The sequence below is a fragment of the Pelecanus crispus genome, chromosome 6 (genome assembly GCF_030463565.1).
Source record: "Pelecanus crispus isolate bPelCri1 chromosome 6, bPelCri1.pri, whole genome shotgun sequence".
NCBI classification, from domain to species: domain Eukaryota; kingdom Metazoa; phylum Chordata; class Aves; order Pelecaniformes; family Pelecanidae; genus Pelecanus; species Pelecanus crispus.
The window spans coordinates 31,395,181-31,420,209 of NC_134648.1; the positions used below are offsets into that span (position 1 = coordinate 31,395,181).

General features: G+C 41.3%; 1 protein-coding gene across 1 annotated transcript in view; it reads right to left on the reverse strand.

Annotated features, from left to right (window-relative positions):
* Positions 1–24,595, reverse strand: part of LTK (leukocyte receptor tyrosine kinase) — a 100,845-nt gene extending 76,250 nt beyond the window's left edge. The window contains exon 1 of the mRNA XM_009479167.2: positions 24,397–24,595. Within this exon, the coding sequence (XP_009477442.2) occupies positions 24,397–24,595 (199 nt within the window). The remainder of the gene's footprint in view (positions 1–24,396) is intronic.
* Positions 24,596–25,029: the final 434 nt, after the last annotated feature.

The window sequence follows — 25,029 nt, forward strand, 5'->3', positions numbered from 1 at the left end:
ACATTTCTGCTAACTTAGTTCACAGTACAGTAAGGACATGATTTTATGCATATGAACTGATGTATTTAAGAGATTTGCCGAAATGAGCAACTAGCAGTTTGCAGATAATTACCTGTTATTAGTTAATTTTGGATCTTCCAATAAGCAAACCGCAACTTACAGGGTATTATTTTGCTGCTGCTTGAAGTATTGTGCAATATGTGGGAACAAAGGATTTAATTTAAAGAGAGCCAATATCTTTCAAATACCAAAGCTAAATTACATTTTTTCCCTTCAAGGCTTCTGGGTTTAGAAGAACAAAGAATACACAAAACACAGATCTATGCACTCTGGCTAGACTTCCTTTCTAAAAATTAGCAAAGAAATCTTAAGAACAAACCAACATATCACTAGGCCAAAACTGGTTTAAATTCTCTAAATTAATATCTAACTATAGCCAAGTCTAGGTCACAAAGAATTTGGATGAATAAATCAAATGGATTAATGGTGATGTCTTAAATAATCAAATTCTGAAATCATCAAATAAATGCATCAGCTAATCAAATCAAATCACAAGGTTAACACAGACAGAATTGCTCTTCATCAATCCTCTACCAAGAGATTGAAAGTGATGGCTGTTTTCCTTTGATCTGAGGCTGCACCTCAGTTCCAGTCTAGCAGAGTGGTCTTGGTGCTGCTGTTGCAGGACATGACATTCCAGACTGACTTTAAACCCTTAAACAAGTTCTAAGAGAGTACAGCAAGCTTCTTTCTTGCATCTCATTGTTGTTACACAACAAAGTTGTCACAAACTATTATTACTCCACTAGTCTTACTTCTGATTTTGCATACAAACCCCGAAACATTTAACAGAAGTCATTACTGAAACAGGTTAGTAACTCACAGTACTAGCTCTGAATAACACTTCTTCAACCTGTTTACTAGTTTTAAAAAGTCCTACCCTGTTCTCGTTTACATGCGCAGAACTATTAATGGCATTATTTCCCACCATTTCAACCATGCCCGCACTCCACATATTCTGTAGAGTAATGAGCAAGGAAGTTTCCCTTCTTCAAGGTTAAAGGAAGAGAGAATGAGACCTAGGTTGGGGGGTGTTTTGGCTTTGCCATCTTGGAAGCTTTGATGCAGATGACTGCAATTATTGGCACCAAACAATGCAGTAGCTTGTTAAGAAAACAAAAAACTAGTAGTAAAATGAGATTACTCTTCTCTAAAAGGAGAGGTGTCCAAATGACATGGTTTATGTAGGGGGTCCCCATATAGACACTGGGAAGAGAAAAGTATCTCTAGAAAGCAGTTCACTGCATATCTGCCAGTCACAGATTTGCAACAGAATTGAATCCTCTCTGGACAGCCTAGGTGTGATGAATCCCAGTGTGTCAGGACTGAACTGTTACACTGATATAGCCAAGGAGAAGTGTCTTCACTTCCCAGACACTCAAAAGTGAGCTGGAGATGTTTTTCTGCTCAATAGCACTAGTGAGTCATGAGAAAGAGCCCCTCTTCCATAACCATATTTTTTCTTTTAAAAATAAAAATAAATTAAAAATGTCAGGACTGTGATGGATTTACTCAGGGATTCAGGGATCCTGTTAGTCAGAAATCCAGGGACAGTTAAGTGACTTCTGCATCCTAGAAACAGCCTAGAAATAGGTGTGGTCTAATTCTCTTGTAAGATGCATGCTTTTGGCTACCTTAGCCAAAGTTTTAAAATGCATTTAAAAACAAGAAAACCAGAGTACTTTTGCATTTGCCCTTCAAAATTTGGCCTGTACCACCACGGAGAACCCCAATGACAATGACACTTCCAAAAGAGCCCATGGTGCAACCAGCAGCAGTGAATGTAACAAAAACATTACTCAGCTGGGGTGAACAGGTGACAACATCAAAGATGCTTTCCACCCTTCTTTGGGGTAATGGTTGGACAGTACACACTGTATCAACTTCATTTAAAAGGATCCCAGAATCTTCATAGCTATAACTCACAGCTGAACCATTGCTTTCCATTCCTCACCCAAACTCATACAGTCTACAAGCTCTGAAACAACAAAAAACCAACCCCAAAACCCCATATGCACATTCACAAACCTCTTAACCACTGTCCTATCACTGCACCCTGAGAAAATGAGGGAAGTAGAGGTAGCCTCATCTGAAGTATGTGAGTATAAATTTTGCCCTCAATTTTTTCAGTGTGAGTGTAATTTCATTTATGAAAATTAAAGTTTACCCAGATGCATTTGGATAGGAGTTATTCCAATTCAGTTGCAAATAAACTGGAATAACAGCTAATAAAAGGAAATCTTTCCTGTTAATTTCAAGTAAACTAACACCCACTATGGGCTAACACTGCTAGGAATTTAATGTAGCTTCCTGAATTGGCTACACGTTTCTTAACCTTGATATTTACTTATAATGGCAACAGCTACACTGACAAAAGAAGTTCTGTTTCTTTCTCAGTAATAAGTTGGGCACTGAAGCTGAGATATGAGATTTCTGATTGCATGCTATATTATGTTTTCACACAATTGTATGTATACTGTCATTAAATATTCAGCAACTTAACAGTGCTAGGCACATTACATTTTTAAGCTTGGAAGTTTGGCCAGTTGCATAAAACACTCTCTTAAACTTCTGTATTAGATAACTTTGTGTTTCTCGTGGTTCCACTTTCTCCAGAAATGGGTACTGCTGGAAATAACCTTATTTCCAAGTCTTCTATTTAAACTCCTTGTTTCCATCATTCAGACACAGATTTATTTTGGGAGGGAGAGGCAGGCCAGGGGGTGGGGAAGGAGAGGATGGGGCACTCCTCATTACACGATGCTTTTGGAGCATGACTCTAACAAAACTTACAATCTCTATTCTCAGCAAGTACTTTTGCAACACTGTGTTCATTTTCTGAAGTGTAGATGCTGCTACAGTACCTGTAACACAGGTTTTGAGTGTTTACTGCTATGTGATTTCTACCCATAAACAAACACCTATCAATTAGTCTCTAAGTTTTCTTTCCTCAAACTGGTCACAATCCTATTTTGCTATTGCCAATGCTTAAAGAATCTACCCTCATGAAGAGGTAAACAGTTAATACCCTATCATCCATTCAATGCTTTCCACTAATATCAAGATAATCCCATTCCACAGGTTTGGTGAAAAATAATAAAAAGATCACTTAATTTTTTCTTTAATCGGTCACATCAAAGCCCTCCTGTGCTGTCTGAACTCCTTCTTTATGGAATTTCGATTATGGTAACCTAAGAATGAACATGCTTAGATATGTTAACATGCACTGCATTGTTGTCTCCTCTTTTTAAGGTCTTCCTGCCAATTCAGCTGCTTTGACGTAAACTCTGACTGTTTTTGCAACAGTGCTGTCACAAAGTACAGTGGGTACTGTCTAACCATTTCCAGTCACTTTAACGCTGCAGAGCAGAATGCTGCAGAGCAGAATTCAACGTTCATCCTCTTCACATCAGTCAAGAAACACATTCATTTCCATGTTGCATAGCTTGTAGTGATCAGACACCTGGTGTTTTGGTGTACCTCAGTGGTACACTGATATTCCAATATCTATTCAATCACATACATAACAGCTGTAGGCACTGTCTGTCAAATCTACCATTTTTTATTAACCCCTCACCCTTTTCTTTGCTGATGTACGCACAAAACTTCCTCGACTGATTTTAAGAAGTCATGGTTGCTGCTTTTATTCTCATATGACAGTGATATATATCAGATAACCACAAGGGTATAGATGAGCAGTAAAATAACCACAGTACAGAAATAAAAGAAGTGAATGGATGTTCTCTAATATAGAGAAGAAAGAGAATCTGAGGTCATTCAGCCAGGTTAGAAGTATCTAATTATTAACAGATATCCAGTGAACCAGCAACTGGTGTATCTGTCTCTGTAATTAGCTCCTGGGTACACACCTTTCCAGAACCCTTGAGGTAAGAGGGAAGCCACTATGAGATTATAAATCTGCTTAGGAAGGATAGGCTGCATAAGAGAAGAGATGAATCAGTGACACGTTATATTACACCACTGCTACCTCAGTCCTGCAGGGTTTGAAGGCACATGGCTTAATATTAAGTAGCACATAGCAGAAGAGGGAATAAAGACAGCCATTTACTAAATAGAAATCATAAGGTTCTCAATAATGATGCTGAAAAGCCAAATTCATAGAATCATAGAATAGTTTGGGTGGGAAGGGACCTTTAAAGGTCATCTAGTCCAACCTCCCCTGCAATGAGCAGGGACATCTTCAACTAGATCAGGTTGCTCAGAGCCCCGTCCAACCTGACCTTGAATGTCCAGGAACGGGGCATCTACGCCTCTCTGGGCAACCTGCTCCAGTGTTTCACCATCCTCATTGTAAAAAATGTCTTCCTTATATCTACTCTAAATCTACCCTCTTTTAGTTTAAAACCATTCCATTAACAGTAGATTCTGTATTTAAGAGAAAAAAAACCAAACCCACAGTACATGTATGCCATGTAAGAATGTAAGAGCACCACCTCCTCAGGCATAAACAATTTAGAAATCAAGAGCTCTAGACAGCTTGAACCCAAAAGTCCTTAACAAACTGGCTGGTGGTACCTCTGCTATAACACTCCTTTTAGAAAGTCCTGGAACACTGAAAGCATCTCAGTATGAAAAGAACGTGAGTGGTTTTTTGATGTTTAAAAAGGGTAGAAAGGGAACCAAATTATATGCTGGATTCTGATTACAAACTTGAGCAAAATAATGGAAAAATTGTAGTAAGTTTGATTAATTAAAAATAGGCATAGAGTTAAAAAGACAATGCTTCGTGGAGTAAAAGGTTGTCTTAAACCCACCTTATTCTTTAGAGACTGTAACAGCATTGTCCACATGAACATCCCCTACAGCTCCTGAACTCTTTCCAGTCTTCCAACACTCTAAAGTTGCAACAAACCCACCAATTTAAAACCGCACCTGCAGCTAGTGATTTTCTAATGACAAAGACATATTCCATCAGCTTTCCAAAAAACAGAGAAAATTACTTCTGAGATCTTTTTGGCTAAATCTGTATGAAAACACATCCTTCCTTCCTTCCTGGATTTTTCTTTTTAGCGGCATTCATTAGTTTATTTGTTGGTATTGCATTCTTTACGATCCACTGTGTGGTACGGATATTAAAGAACATGCTAGGTCTCTAGGGAATAGGCCAGGAAGTGTTAGGGCAGCAAGCTCCTGGCTTCCGCAGTGATATTCAGCTGCTTTGCACGTAATAGAAAAGAATAATAAACTGATGTACTTCGACAGGGACCTTGTAGGTCTGTTCATGGAAAGCAGGTTTCAGAAGCATACAAGCTTTGCATTTTCTGTTTCTTTTTTTGAGAGGACTCTTTGCCATAATATTTGCAACAATCTGATCTGATCACTGACATTTACGTACTCTTGTTTAGTCTATGTGCCAAGCACAGGTTATTAATAGGTGTGCCATTGATTCTAATATCAGGGAAACGCAGCTCATACCAACCTTACAAACAACTAACTCTCCTTCTAGGGTCCAGCCTATTTTTCACAGTAACTTGCTTCATCCTACTTTTCACTTACACCACAAGTATTTCAATTTTTAATTCAGCTTTCCAGTTAACAGATCAGATTTATGCAATTGTATCAGAGCTTGTGGTCTTGTGGTTTTCCTTTGCCAGAAAGTGCCATCTTTCTCAAATTGTATTTTCATATGAGACTATGAATACAGGATTCTTTTGCTAAACTTCATCTAGCAGTATGCCTACCACCAGCACCTTGGCAGCAGCTATATGGAGCAGCATGGAAGATTCCATCCTCTACAATTTCTCTTCAATACCGCCAGGAAAATATGGAAGTACTGCCACAAGTCGCCTCAGTATCTGCCAAATTCCTTTCCAGAAGGAGAGATTCCAATTGCTCCATGCCAAAATGTAGTTTTCATAGGCATAAGTTGTGAAAAGGTGGGATGCACAAGAGTACTGTTAAGAGATTAAACTATTTCTTACCATAAATTGTCTGGTAAATACATAAGAGTGGGATTTATGACTTCAGTCACCTAGTACTTAGGTGTTAAATCTAAGCTAGTTAACAGAGAGAGAAAAGCCTTACAGGAAGAGTCGATAAGACTAGCTTAAACTGCTCACTTATTAACTGGCTCAAGCTGGCCAAAAGGAATGCTACTGTAAGTGCCACGCAGCAAATTGGTTTGTCATGAGTTCCCTTTGTACCTCCTAACACATGCTAAAAATCTCTGACATGACAGTAAAAGACTGCTGTCTGGATCAGCCCTTCAGCAGCTAAACTAGATTGGAGAAAAGTACAAGATTAAAAAATGAATCTTCTGGCAGTATCCCTTGCCTTCTTCATGATCAAGACCCTGGATTAAATTCCCCAGTGCATTACCAACACTCTGTATCACCTGGGGTTTGTTCTGTTAGTGACCAGGCTGCCATCTATAAAAAGAGGGCAGAAGAACTTTTTATCCTGCTCATTCTTTGGTGTCTCCTGTAAGTTCTTCAGGGTCACACCTTATTCTTTTTCTCCCTGCCATCTCCTTGCCCACAAAAAAAAAAAAAAAAAAGGACATGGAAAAGGGAGAGGATGTTTATGTTACGCTGTGGAGAACTTTGGCATCAACTGGTAACTTTGAAGAATAACCCTGAAGATGAAAGATGCAGATGAAAGACCAGACCCCGTCCAGCAGTCACATGGCATAAGAAGAATGGTTTCCAAGGAAATGGATGTGTAGGAAGTAATCTGAGGTTAAAAGAAGATTTCTACATGCAGCTCAGGGAAATGTAGTGTCCTATCAGCACTGGCACAGCCTCCAGAGAAGGAATTGGCAAACCTGGAAGAAAAAGAGCTCACATAACATCCACCAAACTATGACTAGGCAGATCACTAGGTTAACTGTAGTGAAAAATGTTTCCAGTTAATTTGCACTGACACCTAACCACCTACTGCCCAGGAAATTCCTGCTTATCAAATGAAGAGAAGGGGATGAAAATTATGTCAAGGAAGAGACAAACCAGGATCATGAAACCCAGTCATGACAATTAACAAAGAGACATAAAGAAGCAAATGCTAAGCACATGTGCATAAACTGAAAATTAAAATAGAGGCTCCCTGGATTAGACATCTGTTGATTTCTGAAGGAATCCTGCAAGGTAGGCTATGACTAGACCAAAATAGGTGAATTGAGAAGAGGAACGGAAAGAAAGGATGAAAGAGTAGAGAGAGGAGATGTTTGAAGTTTAATAAGAACAAATAATTTTCCTATTTTGTGTGTATACATATAAACACACGTGTATTTAATTAAAGATACCAATGGAACACTGTAAGACACACAAATAATATAATCGTCAAACAGGAGAACAGTTCACAACCTCTTTAAATCCCAACCCAACACTTGGAAAAGTCAGAATGGATTTTTTTTTACTTTTAACAACAGAAATTACGTTAGCACCACGGGCTGCTACTCCAGCCTCTTTCCAGACGTGGAGATGTTTGCATGAATTATAATTAAGAAATTGGAGGAATATTTTGCACAGTCTAGCACAACAGACAAAAAAAAGCACCACGAATAAATTACAGACCATGCCACATTAGTCCTAAATGCCACAGATTTAACTGCAAGGGAGAATTAGAGAAAGATACTCCAAAAGCAACAGGTTAGTAACTAGAGAGACAAGAAACCAATGACCAAAAGACAAAGAGACATGAAGATGAGGGGGAGCTACTAGTTGGTAGTTTTGTATCATCACAACACACCCTTTTAGAAGTAGAGAGCAGAGATCAGTGGGCCCAAAGTACTGAGACTGTTCCCTGCGGACATGGCGTGCTGCAGCCCAGAGGGAAAAAAGATGGGCCCAGGAGAGTTTAAAAAAGGGAAGTGCCAGGGTACACAAGCTGCCTGAAGCCACGCCGCCATGGCCTTGTTGTGAATCCAAGTATACCGTGCCCAAGCAAGCAGGTCCGTGCGCAGCTACAAAACAGGCAGTGGCAAGAGGCAGCAATCACAGGAGCACCAAGTTAACAAGGTAACCTCAGAGTCCAAGCAGCAATGCAGACAAAACTGAAGACAAATGACAGTGTTGAGGCAGGCAGGCACCATTTCCAGACTGAGGAGGTCAAAAATCAGGAAGGCAAAGAAAAGGTCTCAGCCAGAGGGAAGAGTGTCTCAGGGAAGGACAGCAGTGACCATGAGGAAGTCCCTCCTCAACAGCAACAGGACAAACAAAAAGTGGGAGACTAGTTCAGAGATCACAGTTGATGTCCTTTGTCAATGAGGCCTGACAGGCCAGAGTGGCATGGCAAGAAAGGCACTTTCTAGGGTATAGTATGTACGAGGTTGGTGAAAGCTCTGTTAGAAAGAGAAACTGTGAACTATCAGGGACCTTGAGGAAAAAAAAGGAAAGACTTGGAGTAGCCATCAGGAAATCAATCTGTGCAGACAGGGCTAGGATGCTAACTCGAATCACAGCACCAATATAAACAGTCTTCTTAATAAGGAGACAATTTAATAAGTATGGAGCCCTGATGGTATGCTGAACATTAAAGAGAGTGATGTTTTCATTGCTTACTGTTTCAGAGTAGCATGAGAGCCAAGCCTTCGGAGGAAGGTGAACCTGGGCCATCTCCTAAGATCTGCATGTTTCTCTTATGGAAAGGATTAGGACTAAGTTTGTTCATGCTGTTCGAAATATTTGCCACCTGAGAGATGACTCTCCAGTATGAATACCTTAACTCACAGCCAGTACAATTTAAGAGGTGCAGAATCTTTTTTTCAAACTGCAATTGGGATTACTGTTGTGACCAATGAACTTTGTGTAACAGATTCTCAGTGGGTGGGAGAGCCCTGGTATTCAGGACTTCCTGAATGGACTAAAAGTCAGGGATGACTTAGACTACCTTATGGCTGTTTGGCAAATTGTTTTTATTATTTTCAAAGACACTTCTGTCATTTATGCCAAGATCTGAACTTCATTTTTGGATCCAAAACGATCACCTTTGGGTTGAAAAAAACACAAGCCAGTTTTTGCTCATGGCCTAAAACAACATAACCAAGATTTATAAATTGTACCAGTCCGCTTTTGGTAGGAAACTGACTTTGCAAACAGAAAGTGGCCACCTGCATTTCAGTTTTTTCACTTGTTTTTCCCTCCAGTAAAGAAACATAGAAGAAAGTGGGGATGATAGCCAGATGATCCCCCTGTTCTGAGAACACATAAAACAGAAAACAGTCAGTCATGTTGTAAAGAATGACTACGACTAGAAGGAGACTTCCTTACTTTGGCATTTTATTTTATTTTTGTCTTCCAAGAGAGTAAGGTGTGGTTTAGAGAGTAGATCTTTGGGCTACTATACCGCACTTCTCAACTGGAAAGCAGCTAAGGGGGGATATTTCATATGAAGGCTTTTATTTTACTTCTGACAGGAAGTCCTTAAACATAATGAGCCCTTCCTTTCCTTTAAAGGACCACTTCAGGATCAGTGCCAAAACAGAAATGGTGAAATTTCTTTCCTCCCAAGGAAGAGAGCCTCAGATTACTGTCTCTCATTACTGCAAGGATGAGTTTCAGGGTTTGACAACTTTATGAATTACTCTAGCGCACTGGCACAGTCAACACTATCGTGGCTATTCTGATATTCTTAATACCCACAAACCGTGCTTTGAAAATATCCCCCAGCTCTTATATCCAGACAGCTTTATGGAAGGGAATGAGTAGTAGAAAACCCAAATGACTGATAGCTAGACCATACCAGCGCTGATCTGACCCATTTTAAGACAAGGGGGCCTCTCATTCATTCCTTTCAAAGATGTTCCAGCCTGTCTTAAGCTTCATGCTGACGATGAGAACGCCACCAAAAAAACCCACCCCAGTGTGAAATCAGTGCAAGGACATCAAAGCAGAAGAAACCAGAATGAGTGTCTGCAAAGAAACAAAGATTCTTGGGAAAATTTCTGACTTCCTTTCAGACCATGGATAAATTGATTTAACGCTAATGAATAAAATAGCGCCTGAAAGAAAATGACTGGAGACAGTCCCTCCCACCAGTCCTTTCATTTGCAGGCAGTAGGGAAACACAACTGGATGCATTTCTGGATATATCTGGAAAGTGTCTATATGCACAAGAAACAAGCACACAAAAAACACTGGATGCAAACAAACAGAACACATGAATGTTGAATTCTCTGGATAACTCAAGCTCTTACGTTTGTCCAAGAGAAAATAAAACCATCTTCTATTAGAGTAAATTCATGAAACACTGTGGCTGCTGGAGTCCAGACCTGCTCCACTACCACTTACCTTCTGAAGTACTAAGTCCTTTGGAATCATGAGAAGAGCACTCACTCTCTGGAAGTGATCAGTGGGGAAATGGTATGAAACCATCGGCTCCTTTCAGTAATTACTCGCTTTAACCAAGCCTTTATTAGAGAATTATAAAAGAGACTACATATCTCAGTAGAGTCTCCCTAAAGATCAGTGCCTGACTACTGTTGGCCTGCGGATGGAGTTTCTTCACTGGCAAGGGGCCACTCCAGACCTGTCCACACAAGGGAGAAAAACAAGGTTTCTATTCTTCAGCCCTCAAATGATCAAGCTAAGACGAACAGCAGACAGCCTTAGTTCTTTGGTCCCAGGAGACCAGCCAGCACGCATGAGCCAGCACAATGAGGAAAACAACCAACATGAGGTCAAGAGCTTGTGTAGTTTTCTTCTCTGTTGGCCGCCAGTAAAAGCCTGAATCATGACAAGTCCTAAAGCAAACCTGGCTCTGCCCCCAGTGCAGTATATCAATGTGGAGTCCCTTACACATGGCAGCTTGCAAGGTGACAAAATGCCTCACAGTGGCACATAGCTTTTAACAATTAACACAGGCACTGCCTGAAAGATTAATTCCACACAATTCCTGCACTTCCAGTGCACGCTCTTCTGACATCCAGAAATGAGCTACCAGACCAAGTATGGGTTCCTTGACTCATTGTGCCCACCAAATCCAGCACACCTATCACAGTTTCTGTTCATTTAGAATCATAGAATGCTTTGCATTGGAAGGGACTTTTAGAGGTCATCCAGCCCAACCCCCCTGCAGTGAGCATTTAGATCATGCTCGGACAGCTCATCCCATCTCATTTTACCTTTTCAGCTCTAAACAGCCTGAATTTGTAGCTGTAATTAGCAGGTTATCATCACAGGAAAAGACCAAATACATATTTCATAGAATCATAGAACCTTTTAGGTTGGAAAAGATCTTTAAGATCATCAAGTCCAACCATTAATCTAACATTACCAAGTCCACCACTAAACCAATTAAGGGTAGAGTAGCAATTTCATGTTTCCTGGCTTGGTGGCTGCATTATTTTTAATGAAAGTAAAAACTAGGAATCATTAAGACTGGAAAGGACCTCTAAGGTCATCATTCCAACCATCAACCCAACACCACCATGCCCACTAAACCATGTCCCAAAGTGCCACGTCTACCTGTTTTTTGAACGCTTCCAGGGATGGTGACTCCACCACCTCTCTGGGCAGCCTGTTCCAATGCTTGACCACTCTTTCTGTGAAGAAATGTCTCCTAATATCCAATCTAAACCTCCCCTGATGCAGCTTGAGGCCATTTCCTCTCATCCTATTGCTAACTACTTGGGAGAAGAGACCAACTCCCACCTCACTACAACCTCCTTTCAGTTTGAAAGTCTGAGTAGTTCTGTTCTTTTCTACATATGATTGTCAGGAGTTCCCACTGCCCACCTGGTACTCCACTAGATATCATCCCAGTGGAGAAGAAAGTAATACGGAAAAATCATCGGTGTCATTTCAGTGTCCCATCCGTGTTCAACTGGGCTTCTTCCAAAGCTCTGACAGAATCACATGTCTCCAAACATCCTTTCTGTGCCAGCTCCCCCTGAAGAAGCCTCAAGTCCTCTGCATCAGGAAGTTGCAAATGACGCTGTAAATACCAGAAGTGTCCCAAGCACTTCGAGGAATCCATATCACCCCAACAGCCAGCTACTGGGTCCATAAAAGCCACTGCTTCTTTGCAAGCAGAAGATGAACTCCAGTTTATCTACAGTAATGAGAAAGAGTGACAGTGCATGCACAACACATGCACCCTGAGGGAACTGCGCAGTCAATAGTAGATAGTGTATTCCTTTTGAAGCATTTGCATTGCCCTCCACCTAGGAATGGCTTCGACAAGAAGTCATTTTGTCTTGCGTTAAGAGAGCCATGTAACCTGCCATAGTGCCATAGCCACCTCTGAAGTATCCAAGCTAGAATCTGTTACTGTATCCTTCCATATCACAGGATTTTGGGAGGGCTGGGTAGAGAGTAGTTGCTGTTGGGGCACTGAACTCCTACTTTACTGTCTTCTACTCAGAGCAAGACTAGGTTTTAGAGTTACTCTGAGCCATGATGGAAAGCCAGTTCAGTTCCCAGGACACTAGTAAGGCAGGCTTCAGCGACAGAGTACTGCAAGGGAGCAGGCTACAGCATGCTGGGCAGCGGGAGGCCTGCACTTGGCTTTGAAGGCCATTGTGGCCACTGCTATACCTCCACATCAACACGCCAACAGCACACAGTGCAGTTCCAAGGCCTGTGTCTCTGAAGAAGAGATGCAATTACTGTGCCAGTGAAGGTGGACACCTACCCCTACTATCATCTCCCTAGCACAGCCCTGTCAGCTCTAGGCAAGAGTCAAAAACCTTTCAAACATCTTCCTCACAGCCTCAGCTAGAAATTGGTGCCAGCTTCCAAGATAGGGACCACAACTTTGGCAGCGAGTGCTCTAGCAGTGTGTGGAGTCTGCCAGTGCCAACTGAGGCTCCCAAATGGGCTTCCTAACAGCTGAGCCTCTCAACATCAGCTGGATTCCAGGAGAGGAAAGCAGTGAAACAAACACTCAAAGGAGTCTAAGAAGGTGGAATGTGAAACTGAGCACAAATTTCAGTGGGTATTTAACAGTTCGGTGGCCAGGATTTCAGATGTCTTCCTTGCATCATGGCTAGCATTCTCTGCCACTGTAAGCAATGCTCACCTCCAAAGGACACTCACCCTGAGTAATGTGTACTTTATTATTTTGTATATATATTTATTACATACACTTATTTCTTCCTCTTTATGCATCTGAGAATCTGGGCTTTGAAACTAAAGGCATAGAGACACCAAGTGATTGCTTTGCATTCTTTTAAAGCTCATGCCAGGTGTGAGTAACAGAAGCAGAGAAACAAGCTGTGTACTTCTTACAAGACCTAAAGACACCAGTGCATCCTTCACTGAGCTCAACCTGCCAGGTGCTCCTACCCACTGTGTGTAAGAGATACCAAGCCACAGCAGAAAGAGCAAGACACAGCAGTAGGGCTAATGAGATGCAGGGGATGAGGAACAGCTTTGTACAGCAGGCAAAATAGTCCGAAAGGTTCCAAGACCCATAAAAACAAATTTGACTTAATAAAACTGATAATGTTCAGCACACAGCTCTGTCAAAAAGATGAGGGAGACGGAGAAAGGGAAGCTGATTACTGCATGTTAGTTAGCATTCACAAAACATGTTACTTTGAAATAGCACCAGCATTTGGTTGCACCTAGAAACCCAACACCTGCAATTATAGCTACATTCTCTCTTTCTTCCTAAGAGGAAACTACTCTGAAAGTTGACTCAGTGTCACAAATGACCAAGTTGGCATGAAGAACATCAATCATGTCACCAGAGAAACAAGAGGGAATTTTACATCTATTCATCGGCGCTGTGCCTTCTCAGGAGCAGATAAGGATACATTATGAAAAAGCAATACGAATGCACACCTTTTAAGGAGAACACTTTTGTTTCCTCCACAAGTGGAAAAGCCAATGCTGTCAGAAAGCTCTTATCAGTAACCCAACATTCAATGTGAAAAATAAATATACTTTTTTTTTCCCCTAAGTAACACGTTTAAATTTCCACTGAAATTGAGTTATAGATTCTCCTTAATTACATTTCATTAAAAAAAGGCCAAAAAATAAAAATAATTTTGTGCACTGGATCTATTTCAAGGAACTAGAACATACTGGTTTATGTCTCACCACATCTGAATAAGGGAGATAGATAAAATAGGTAAAATAGGACAAGGATTAAGGCACTGACTAAGTAGCCTTCCCCAAATCATATGGAAGGCTTGTGGCAGAACTGGAAACCAGCCCTAGGAAATATGACTTCCCTTACCATATTGTAAAAGAGCTAGATAATACAACCTTCCAGTTCACTTTGCCTAACTTAAAGTCACATTATAAGGAAAAATGGATTTATTCTGTACATTTACTTTTAGTAGTATGTTAGGACAACTGAAAGAATGACAAATTGTCTCCAGTGCTGCCAGTGCTTATAATTCTGTTCTGAATTCAGTTCTCTACAGTGTTTTTCTTAAACATGTAGTTTCTGGAGCCATATAATGACATGAAAATTACAGCAACAAAAATTGCTTAATAGTTACCCAGGATAGCAAACACAAACTGGAAAGACTCAGAAACCAGATGGCTCATAAATATGTTTGTTTTAATTTGATGATTTTTAACCCTATCCTGCAATGTGAAACCTGAGCTTGGAGAATTTAGGTACCAGAAAAACAGTGCTTGCTATACATTTACCCTTTGCCAAGCTCAGAAAGACTAAGCAAGGTACTTCCAGCTGTCACTTCTCACCAGCTTTGTTTCTTGCTCTTTTGTGTGTTTGCGTTACTAAAAATAAAAGGACATGCTTAGGAGTATTCTTGAACGTAGCTGACCTTTTCTTGAAAGCTCATGGGAGCACTTCTGTGCATGCTAGAGCTTATAAAACATTTTGTGTATAAAATTTAAGCCTGGGCCCAAACCTGTTTTCCTGTCTCCCTTTTAGATGATAAATGGAAATCCCAGTTCTCCATCTTCAGAACAGATTCAGTCCTATCCCTAATTGCTTCAGAGCACTTCCTCTAACAACAGTCTGTACATTGTATGGGTCAAAGCTGAAAACAGACTATTTTGTCTGAAGGGCTAAGAGGGGACTTGAAGACCACACAACAACATGGTGTATCTTATTCCTCAGTACTGTAGCATCAATGCTAGGATTCAGACTACTAGTCTGAATTTTGTGTCCCCTAAAACTGTTAAAAGTTTTGATAACTGGATGCCAAAAAACTAGCAAGGTCTAAAACTAAGAAATTGTCATAAACAGAACTAGATAGCTAACAGCAATGGTTTTCTATTTAGTAAAACAGGATTGTAGGTATTTTCACAGTGGTACAAATTCATACAGAGGTTGTCAGCTCACTGACATCTAGTTGACAAGGTTGACATGGAGCACTTGCTTCCCTGCACGAGAATGAAAAGCAGATATCACTAAGCTAGATAAGGGTGTATTCACATAGCCTAAGCTCACGTATTTAACCCTACAAGTTAGTTTCACAAGACGCTTATCTCAATGATTGGGGAGAGACATTCAGAAAAAAAAATGCAACAGCTTAAGAATTTCCCAAAACAATTCCTTCCCTCCACCCCCTTCCTCTGGCCCCACCGGGAGACTGACTCCCTTCTTGTCCTTGCCCAGCAATCACCATCTCCTCAATTGTACCTACACAAGCTAGATAGGGTCACACTGTAACTGGACCGTTGAGATTATTTACAAAAAAAGAAAGCTAGCTTTTAACCTAGATCATTTCAAAGCATCCCTACAGTCTGACTGACACAGCTAAGATGAGACCATGCTGCTGCTTGGGTGCTGGCAGGAGAGGTCAAGGTGGGCATGAATGCTGGGGAGCCGAGCTAAACATCGCCTGAACGTTGACCTTCTTTCATGTTCACTCAGTTTCGAGAGCCCTAAGAAATCCAGCAGAAGAATCAGCACTTCTACGTTTGAAATTCTACATTTACTTGACATAAGGCACCCCCCACCATTCTTGGTGGAAGAACGTCAGTAACATTATTAATTGGGCTGTTGCTTCTCGTCAGTCCTCCTTCCTGCAGCCACAAAGCAGTTTCTATCAGTAATGAAATAACTTCTCTAGCTTATTCCACATGTACCCTGGTACTGCAGTGAATGTAAATTCTACTGCAGCTTAATTAAAAAATAACCATTAGCTAGATTTACCATAGCTGATAGCCTGTACAGACACATGCCACATAAGTCCCTGCAAAATGGTAATCTCTATATTAAATACATATTTAAAATATTATCATAAACTGTCATAAGTATGTACAATACATAATGAGTATTGTACAGTTTTAGATAACTGCATCCACCAAGGAAAGTGTGGAAGACAGCTTGTTTAAAGTAAAGCTTTTTTCCATACCTTTTCATGTCCTAAAATAAGTGAAAAAAATTATTCTCCATCAGGGAAAAAAAAACCCAGATTTTATTAGTCTTAAATAATTTTCATGCCTATATATGCAGGAAAGCACACAAGAGAGGAAAAAAATGTTTGGGAATTACAGTGTGAAGGGAAGAAACAATAAAAAAGCTACGCTCTGTCTAAAACTTGTCAGGAAATCAAAAATGAAAATAGCTTTTAGAGGGGAAGCTAAATGCTTGTGTCTAATCAGACCAATCTACCACAGCTCCAGATGAGGTGAAAAGAGCTAGATCTGCCTAAGTCTCATTTTCCTATCCACCTGAACAGCCAGAATACAAGCCCTTTTGAAATAACTAAATAAAAGCCAGCTTGGTTTATTCACCTCATTTTACTTATAATTAATTCACAAGGTTATTTTTTATAAATTTTACTGACTTTCAAATTTCTTCTCTAGGATTGCAACAGACTGACAAACACAATCTGTCAAACTCTGGGAAAGTTTAAACTCTTCTAAGAACCTGATAGATCTTGAAGGGCCAGGAGGCATGTGGGACTTCAGGAAAGTTGAAAAATAAATGGTGATAACAAGTATTCTGCGATGACTATGCTATCAGGGCTTATAAGATTCAGAAAGTCCAGTGTCGCATTAAAATCTAGGCTGAACTGTTAGCCTGCATGGGGTTAAAGAAAGTTTCTTTCAGAGGTTTGAAATACTGTTCAGGTTCCTGTAGTGACTGTAAACACAGAAAATGTTCCCGTTGTGAATTACATACTTTAAAAGTGTTACTCATGTAAAGAGATGTGGACTCCAGCACAGCATACATCAAAATGCCATAGAGCAAACTCTAAAAATATGTTAAAGACCGAGGAAATTTCAAGCAGTCATGCTTTCTATGATTCTATTTACTGAAGTCAAAGTAGCAAATATGTATTAATCACACAGAGCTCAATAGGAAAAAAAAATTATACATAGCAGATATTTGGAAAATTAAAACTGCAGTTAAATGTTAACAACAGAAACAGAAAATAAGAAACAAAAAAAAAAAATCAAGACGTCTACAGCATTAGAAGTGTAATCGTCCACACTCCGTACATTGTCTAAAATATTAGTCAAGACACCAGGGTCTGCAAAACTGCCAAATGAACTATCCAGTGAAGCAAGGCAGTTTTTCAGTTCAGTTCCAGTTTGAATTCAGCTTTGCCTGAGGTTACTCAGGTTCAGGCTGACAGCTGCTAACCCTTTTTTTGGTAATCCCAAACCACGCTGGCTGGGCTCATGGCCTCCACTGGAAAAGAATTCCTCCATCCTGCTCCTCTGCCCAGCCCTGGCCACCTCCCATCCTCTCTATGTATCCCCACAGTTTCCTCCTGCCTCCCTAAGGCCAGGAAAGCGGAGCAGAAGTTGTGAGGCAGAGCTACAAAGGGGAGTGCCCAAGCACTCGGAGTTCACCCTCATCATGTAGAAGAAGGTCTTGGTCACAGCCGCAGAGCCACTCAAAACAGCTCTGCATCACTGCATGGGAGCAGGCACTTGCGAGGGTCCCATGGGGAAGCAGAAGCTGGATGCGAAACTTCTCAGGCGCCCACCACAGTTTGAGGTTGCTCCCATACCGATGGCATCTCTGCTGTGGGAAGCAAGATTTCAGCAAACTGTGACTCTGAAGCAGTGACCTGTCAGGTTCAGTCCTCATTGAGCTTCCAATATGACTGACGTTATTGGGTTGGTTATGATTCAAGGCAGAAAAAAAGTTTGAGTCTGGGTTTCGTTTGGCTCCTGGATAGCACAAAAACTCTTCACCATGACAATGCCGTAACAGACACTTCTCACCTCCTGCACTTTATTGTGTGCACCAAAACATCCTTGCATCCCTCCATGTCACTTCCTAGTGTGGCTCTCACTCAGTTGCTTTATCACTCCTATTTTTTCATATATAAATATGTATCTCTATAAACATGGACACAGGGGAGAGGTGTGGATGCTTTAATCCCAGAAAGTTTGGCTGCCGATGCCCTCAAAAAAACCCCTAAGTGAGCAACTGAAATGCATGAATAAATGCATCATTCTTGGCTGATATGCCAAAGCTTATGGGATTTCAGATACCAATTAGCTGAAAATCTGTGATGTCTTATTAACAGACATGGCTCTCCCATTAGATAGAGCAAAAGTTAAGCTGAGTTGCAAGGACAGATCTGTGCTTTTTGGAAAGACTTCAGCTTTTAATTTTATACTTGACTCATTCTTGACTACCTTTAACTCTGATGAGCCTGCTCTGTCAATAGGTGTCTCTTCTGTTTTGTTAAACTCAGTCAGTGCCGTTGTCAGGGAGTTTCTTTCCTTCATATAGAATAGAATAGTTCAGTTGGAAGGGACCTACAATGATCATGTAGTCTAACTGCCTAAAATAAACAGAAAGCCAGTTAGAAATCTTAATGAGTTTTTCACTGACAAGCAGAAGAAAAGGTTGTACAAAATTGTGTAATGTTTCATGTTTTTCCAGCCAGCTTTATGTTAAGGAGTACATAGAAAACCAACACGAAATTCTCCTAAGAAGATAATACCTGGCCTGTGGATGAGCATCTTACTGAAATTCTGAGTTATTTATTTCCTCAGTACATAGGGCAGAGTTGCTTTTTCTAGGTGAGGAAGATTGGAAGGTCATCTCTGTTTCCTTTTATGTCATTTCTCCCTGTTTTCATTAATCCTCATGGGCCCAGTAGTGCTGGTATCATACACACTGGAAGAAGCTGCAACGTGGATGTACACCACCTTGAGGAAAGCTCCTAGAAAGAGCACACCGTAGGGAGGCAAAATGCTTCAGTGACATCCTGCCACTTGCCTGGGAGCTGTAGTCCTTCAGGCAGTGCAGAGACCTGGGGAGGTCCTGACACCACATTTGCTCAGTTGTAAAGGCCCTACACCCTAAGCTCTCCTCTTGCACATCAGGCACAAAAAGGCAGGAACCTGGCATTCCCAGGCGTAGCTCCTCTGACCCCTAATGGTGCTGAACCAGTCGCAATCGGAACCAAAGGCTCTGCATGTTCCTCCTGCGCACACATAACCCACCAGTGTGATCTGTCACCACTCTCACAAGATTATCTTGGTTCTCCCTATTCACTCAGAGCACATCTGTCAGACCAGCTGCAAGCCACCTCTTACCAAACACCTCAACTCACCACTTTTCTAAGCTGGCCTGCTATCCTACCTACCATGGGTTTCCTCTTTGTGCACACCTTGTCCTGCTGATAGCAGGCCACGACAAAGCACTGGGTTTGTTACACACCAGGAGAGGAGAGAAGCAGGGGAGCAATTATAATGGAATGGGAGGAAGAGGAATTGTAAGAGGAAGGACTGATGCTGAGAGACAGGAAAAGACTATAAGCCTGATCCAATTAATTAACATAATTAATGTCATTATTTTTCTCCTCTGATTTAAGCATTCAGTACAGAAATCATGCTTACTTGTAAGAGTCTCAGATAAATGTCTCCAGATACAGAAGGCAAGATGTTGCACTGCTGTAGCTGTACTCCCATAGAGATCCATCAATTTGCGTTAACTAAGAACCCCATGGATTCCTTCCTCTCCATTTATTTCTGGAAAGAGCTTACCTGCCTCTCCTCTCAGCAGCTGCTTTGTGCTTCTGCTTTTACTAAAGGTTTGCAGAAAGTTCAGGTTATCTTTGTTTCCTTTATTTCTGAGGAATTCAATCCAATACCAAGCTACAAACAAGAATACCAGCCACTGTGTACATGTGCAGTAATGAACATCAGCCCGAGGACAACGACCTGTGTGCACAAATCCAGGTACAAACTGGTATGTAGTATTACAAGATAACGGAGCAGCTTTAATACAGAATTTTCCAAGTTAGTGGCAAGCCCAGAGAAATTAAAAATGAAAAACTGTCACAGGTCAACCTGACAATTTTTCAGAAGTTTTATAAAATTGCAAAGACCAACACATTTCAGGGAGCGTCGAACTATAACATTTCATGTCAAAACTAAATATTTGATACTAAATCATGTTTAAAGATTCTTAAATAAAGATTCAAGATTTTTAGATAAAAGACTTCTCTAAGGAAAAGTTTGAATTTAAAAAAAAAAAACATTAAAACAGCTAGACTCATTTGAATGTCTCAATATGAACTAACTGGTGCACACACAAAACAAACCTCCATACATAACAGCTCAAAACCTAGACCACTTTGTAAAGCATTTTAGTGTCACCACATCAGCAATTTTCACTAAAATTAACTCAGGATGAAAATTTCTCTCCACTTCAGTCATAGACATCACAGATGCACTTCTACACACCAGCAGAGCAGTGCGCACCTCATCACACATACAAGCAGGCTGAAGACAGGGACCCTCCTGTGTATCTGTCTAGGACTCTGGGGGACAGGAGAGGAATGCTTTTGAAACATCACTGGAGCGGGCATCCTTTTCTCCAACTTTGATCTTACGGACCAATTAGAAACTGTGAAACTATGTAAGACTGACAGAAAGATGGATTTCTGCTATAGCTGATCACAAGACGTTGTCTTCAGCTCTAAAGTACCAGTACACACAGCTCACTGCCTGATTTCTTCCTCCTCCACCTTAGTCCTCCCCCTTGATGTAGTTTACAAATCCCCAGCATTTGTCTGCATGTGCCCCCTTACTGTGGGATTCCCATATATCTATCCTATCCTTTTCCACTGTATTTTAAAGAGTCCTCAACTTTGTAATGTCCGTGACTTAAAAAGAACTGGGTTTTCTTATTTCAAGGTATCCTCCCATTGTTTGTCTTTCAGTGACAGTCATAGTGCCTTGAATTGCATATCCAGACTGGGCACAGTATCTGTAGATATACTGTCATCTGCACAGTAAAGGATTGTGCACCTAACTCCTAAGACAAATTCCAAAGATCATTTGCTGCTGTCCTGGTTGGAACTATTTAACTGAAAATACTGAAATCACTACCATACCTACATGCTACTGTAACAGAGCGGAGATAGGCACAAGAAGAAGAAAATAAGAGAAATTCTTCAATGAAAAGGCAAAAGAGAATTTAGGGCTCTGTCCCTTCCACTCTTGGCATGCTCTCCTCTAGACAAAGGGATGCACGAAACAGTAAAGGTTTGTCTAAGTGAGATAGATGCACTGGTTGGTTTTAAGTTGGCTTACAACAAAATGAGGTACTCCTATATAAGCATCTTCATGCATGTGTGAACTGATTAAACTTAAACCAGCTTATACTCACCCTATAAAACAAGACAGCTCAATTCTGAGAGGCAGGCAAACCCAGGGAGAGGAAGAAAACCTTCCGGGCTTCTGAAAACAGTTTGTTAGACAAATGCAAGGCGGAAGTAGCATGCAGGAATGGGGCATTCACCATTGCCATGCTGATATAACATTCCACAAACAAACAAACAAACAAAAGGCTGGCTGTCATACTCCTAAACCTGCCACCAACCTCCATATGCCTCTCTGCCTTAGAAAGGATTCAACGAAACCCCAAACCATAACTATTCCTCAGGCTGAAATTAAACATAACATATCCTATTTTGCGACAGCTCTACTACAAGTATTAGAAAGGGCTGTAAAGAAAGACTTGACAAAATGCCTCTACTAATATTATCTCAAGAACTGTGGTTATACTCAATAGCTAAACTCTGAGCAATGTCATAAAAATGACTGCACTTTTGGAAAGGTGTTTGAGGTTTGCCCAAATCTATGGATCTATGTTGTGCTGTAATTTTGCAGATAGTTTGCCCTCCACGCCCAGAGGCAAGAGCACAACATCTGGACAAGCAGAACCCACTTCTTCATAGAGGAGAAAAGGACTGACTTACCCCCTCTACCAAGCTCAAGTAATCAAAGGAAAATCATCCAATATGAAGACTCAAAGCAGTGCTGGTACTTAAAATAAAGAGAAAATTCTCCCACACATTCACCTGGTGGCTTTTTTCACCTTCTTCCTAGCCATCTCCTGAGACCTAAGGCTAGTGTGCAACCTCAGCCTCCAAATTACCGTGAAGTTGCTTTGACACTGAACAATGCACAATTGTGCGCTGAGTCCTTTCCTGGTTTTGTTGTTGTTGTTTTTGGAGTTCCTTTTCTGGGGACTTTTTTCTGCTGTTGTTCTCTACAACTTTCTGAATTTTCTCATAGAGTCTTAATTTCTGACCTCCTCCAGTGTTTTGGTGTGCCAAAAATTTTCAATGGATGGGAACTCTGAAATTACCCTTTTAGGATACAGCTCATTAGAAAGGCATATGCCAGCCAGTAAAACCAAAGAGAGAAAAGTGGACCTGTAAATTCCCTCATCACCAAGACCTTGGGCTTTCCAAATAAAGAAGGAAATGTAAAGCCACTCCAAGAATATGCTCCAGGAAAACTTCCTCAGTGGAAACACAAGTAGTTTTTAAAATGATTGACTGCAGGGTCTGAGAGCTGACTATAATAACCCAGTGAGACAAGAAACCCCCACGTGAAGATTGTGACAGCAGCTACACAGTTAAATACTCATGCATCCAAGTCTCTCCCTGGGTGACTGAGATTATTTTTGGCAGAGGATTGGACAGAAACTGTAAAATGTACGTTTGTTTTAATTTAGCTCTTTACTCACTCACTCTGAAACACACCTTTTTTTTTATCTCTGTCCTAATACAGTCATGCTTCAAATCACAGACTTGGAGATACAGCAAATATAATGACTATTTCTTACACTAACCTTACTTGCATGTTTAAAGTCACTCCACCAAAAACACTGGGATGATACTTAGCAGCTCTTGATGAGACCCCATGCCATGAGAACTGAGGCTGCAGGGACACACAGCTCTGCTTGCACGGGGTACACTTGCCCTGAGACCCTCTGACAGTAAAGCAACCTCCTCCCAATAGGAACAGCAGGCCAGAAAAAGCCTGAAATCAAAAACTCTGTGCTATGTCTTGGCATTCAATTGTAAATAGAACTAAATTATGAAACCTGCTTAAAATTGGATGTCCCAGCATGTCTTCGTATAAAGGAAAATATACACAGGTTCAGCATTTAGCTAGAGACACGAGAATTTCACTGCACTAGCAAGAGCAAGCTGTAGTTCCCAACAACCTGTTTGCTTTACCTCCTTCCCTGCCTGGAAGTAATATGATTTGTTACGCTGAGAAATACAGAAGTGTCTCCTGATCCTGTCTAAGGGTCAAGATGATGTCCCTGTCTCTGCACTGGGGGTACTATTGTAACTTCAGCTCTCTAAGAAGTTCAGCATGTCCTGATACAGGTTTTTCTCTCCTAATTTTCATAATGAGCTTGCTTGCCACTGTGCACATATAGTAAATGTGTCCCACTCCTACCTCCTCCCATCACTGCTCGCGTGCATGCTACCGCTTCCCAACTTCTCTCCTATTACCGCAGCTTCCCTCCTAACATCTCCCTCCTTCTCTCCTACTGTTATTTCATTCCTCTTGCTGCATTTCAGAGCCAAAGCTGACAATGACAGGGCAGCACAAAGATTCCTTTCAAAACTCAGCCTGAGCACCACTCTCTAGGTGGGAGCTTGTAACGCCATCTTTCATGGTCCCGATACCTTCTTCTCCATTTATCTCCCCTCATCTCTCTCCTTAGACAAAGCATCTTCTCCAAACTACTCCTCTTCCTGTAAGCAACCTTGACTACTCCTGGAGCATTACTTTCTCCCACCTCTCCAAAACAGTCCCAGAGAAAGCAATCCAGTTATCAGAGAAGCAAAATGGTCCTGGGGTACAGCTGTTGATTCCATGCTGAACCCTAGTACAATGACAGCGCCTGCTTCCAGCCTAAGAGCCTCAGTCAGCAGCAGCCTTTCTAAAACTACGGATCGCCTATTCATTTCAGTGAACAAAATTGCCTTAGAATCAATAACCATCAAGATTTATCTTCCCACCTGTCACCCACTTTATATACGTTTCATGCCAGTACTTTCGCCCTCATTTCCTTTTTTTCCCTAGTGTTTTGAAAATAATGCTTTAGCGGTTTTAAAGGCAAAAGGGAACAGGCAATGAAATTAAGTCTGAGTCCCTGGGCATAAGAGGGAGTTTGCACCATAAGGAGATGGGGGAAGAAAAATAAGTTACTTACGCAGAGTGGTGACCCACAGCACCAGCTGTGGGAGCCGGTTCATGGCTCTGCGGGGTGCGGGCAGGTCGCAGCCGGGTGCGCGGCTCTGGAGGGGACGCGCCCGGCTCTTCCTGCGGGCTCCGCAGGAGCTCTGAGCCTGGGCTCGGGCTCCTGCTGCCTTGGAGGAGAATTCCCACCTCCGGCTCAGGAAGGCTCGCATGGGTCCTAGAGCCTCCCCCCCTTCCTTCCGTCCTCCTCCCCCCTTTTTGCATACTGCTCCTGCACGATCAGCAAATCCGTAAGGCAGTTGCTTCAGACATGAACACATCCATCTATAAATTTTTTAGGCATTAGTATGCACTAGGAAAAGCTGAATTCAGCATCTTACTGGGGTGTTCCCCCTTCTCATCTTCCCTTGCAGCTGCCTCAATGACACACAGAAGACATGCACTGCCTGGACCAAACTCAGATGGCATTTAAGATAATAGAGAAGATTCCCTTGGCCTGGAAGTCCTTTCACTGACAGCCCTGAAAGAGAAATTAGACCTATTTACACAGCTGAGATACCCACCTACCTTCCCTTAACTTCACTTATAACCACTTAACTCCTGAGCAAGACAGCCTCAGTTGGTGAGACAAGCAACAGGGACCTGC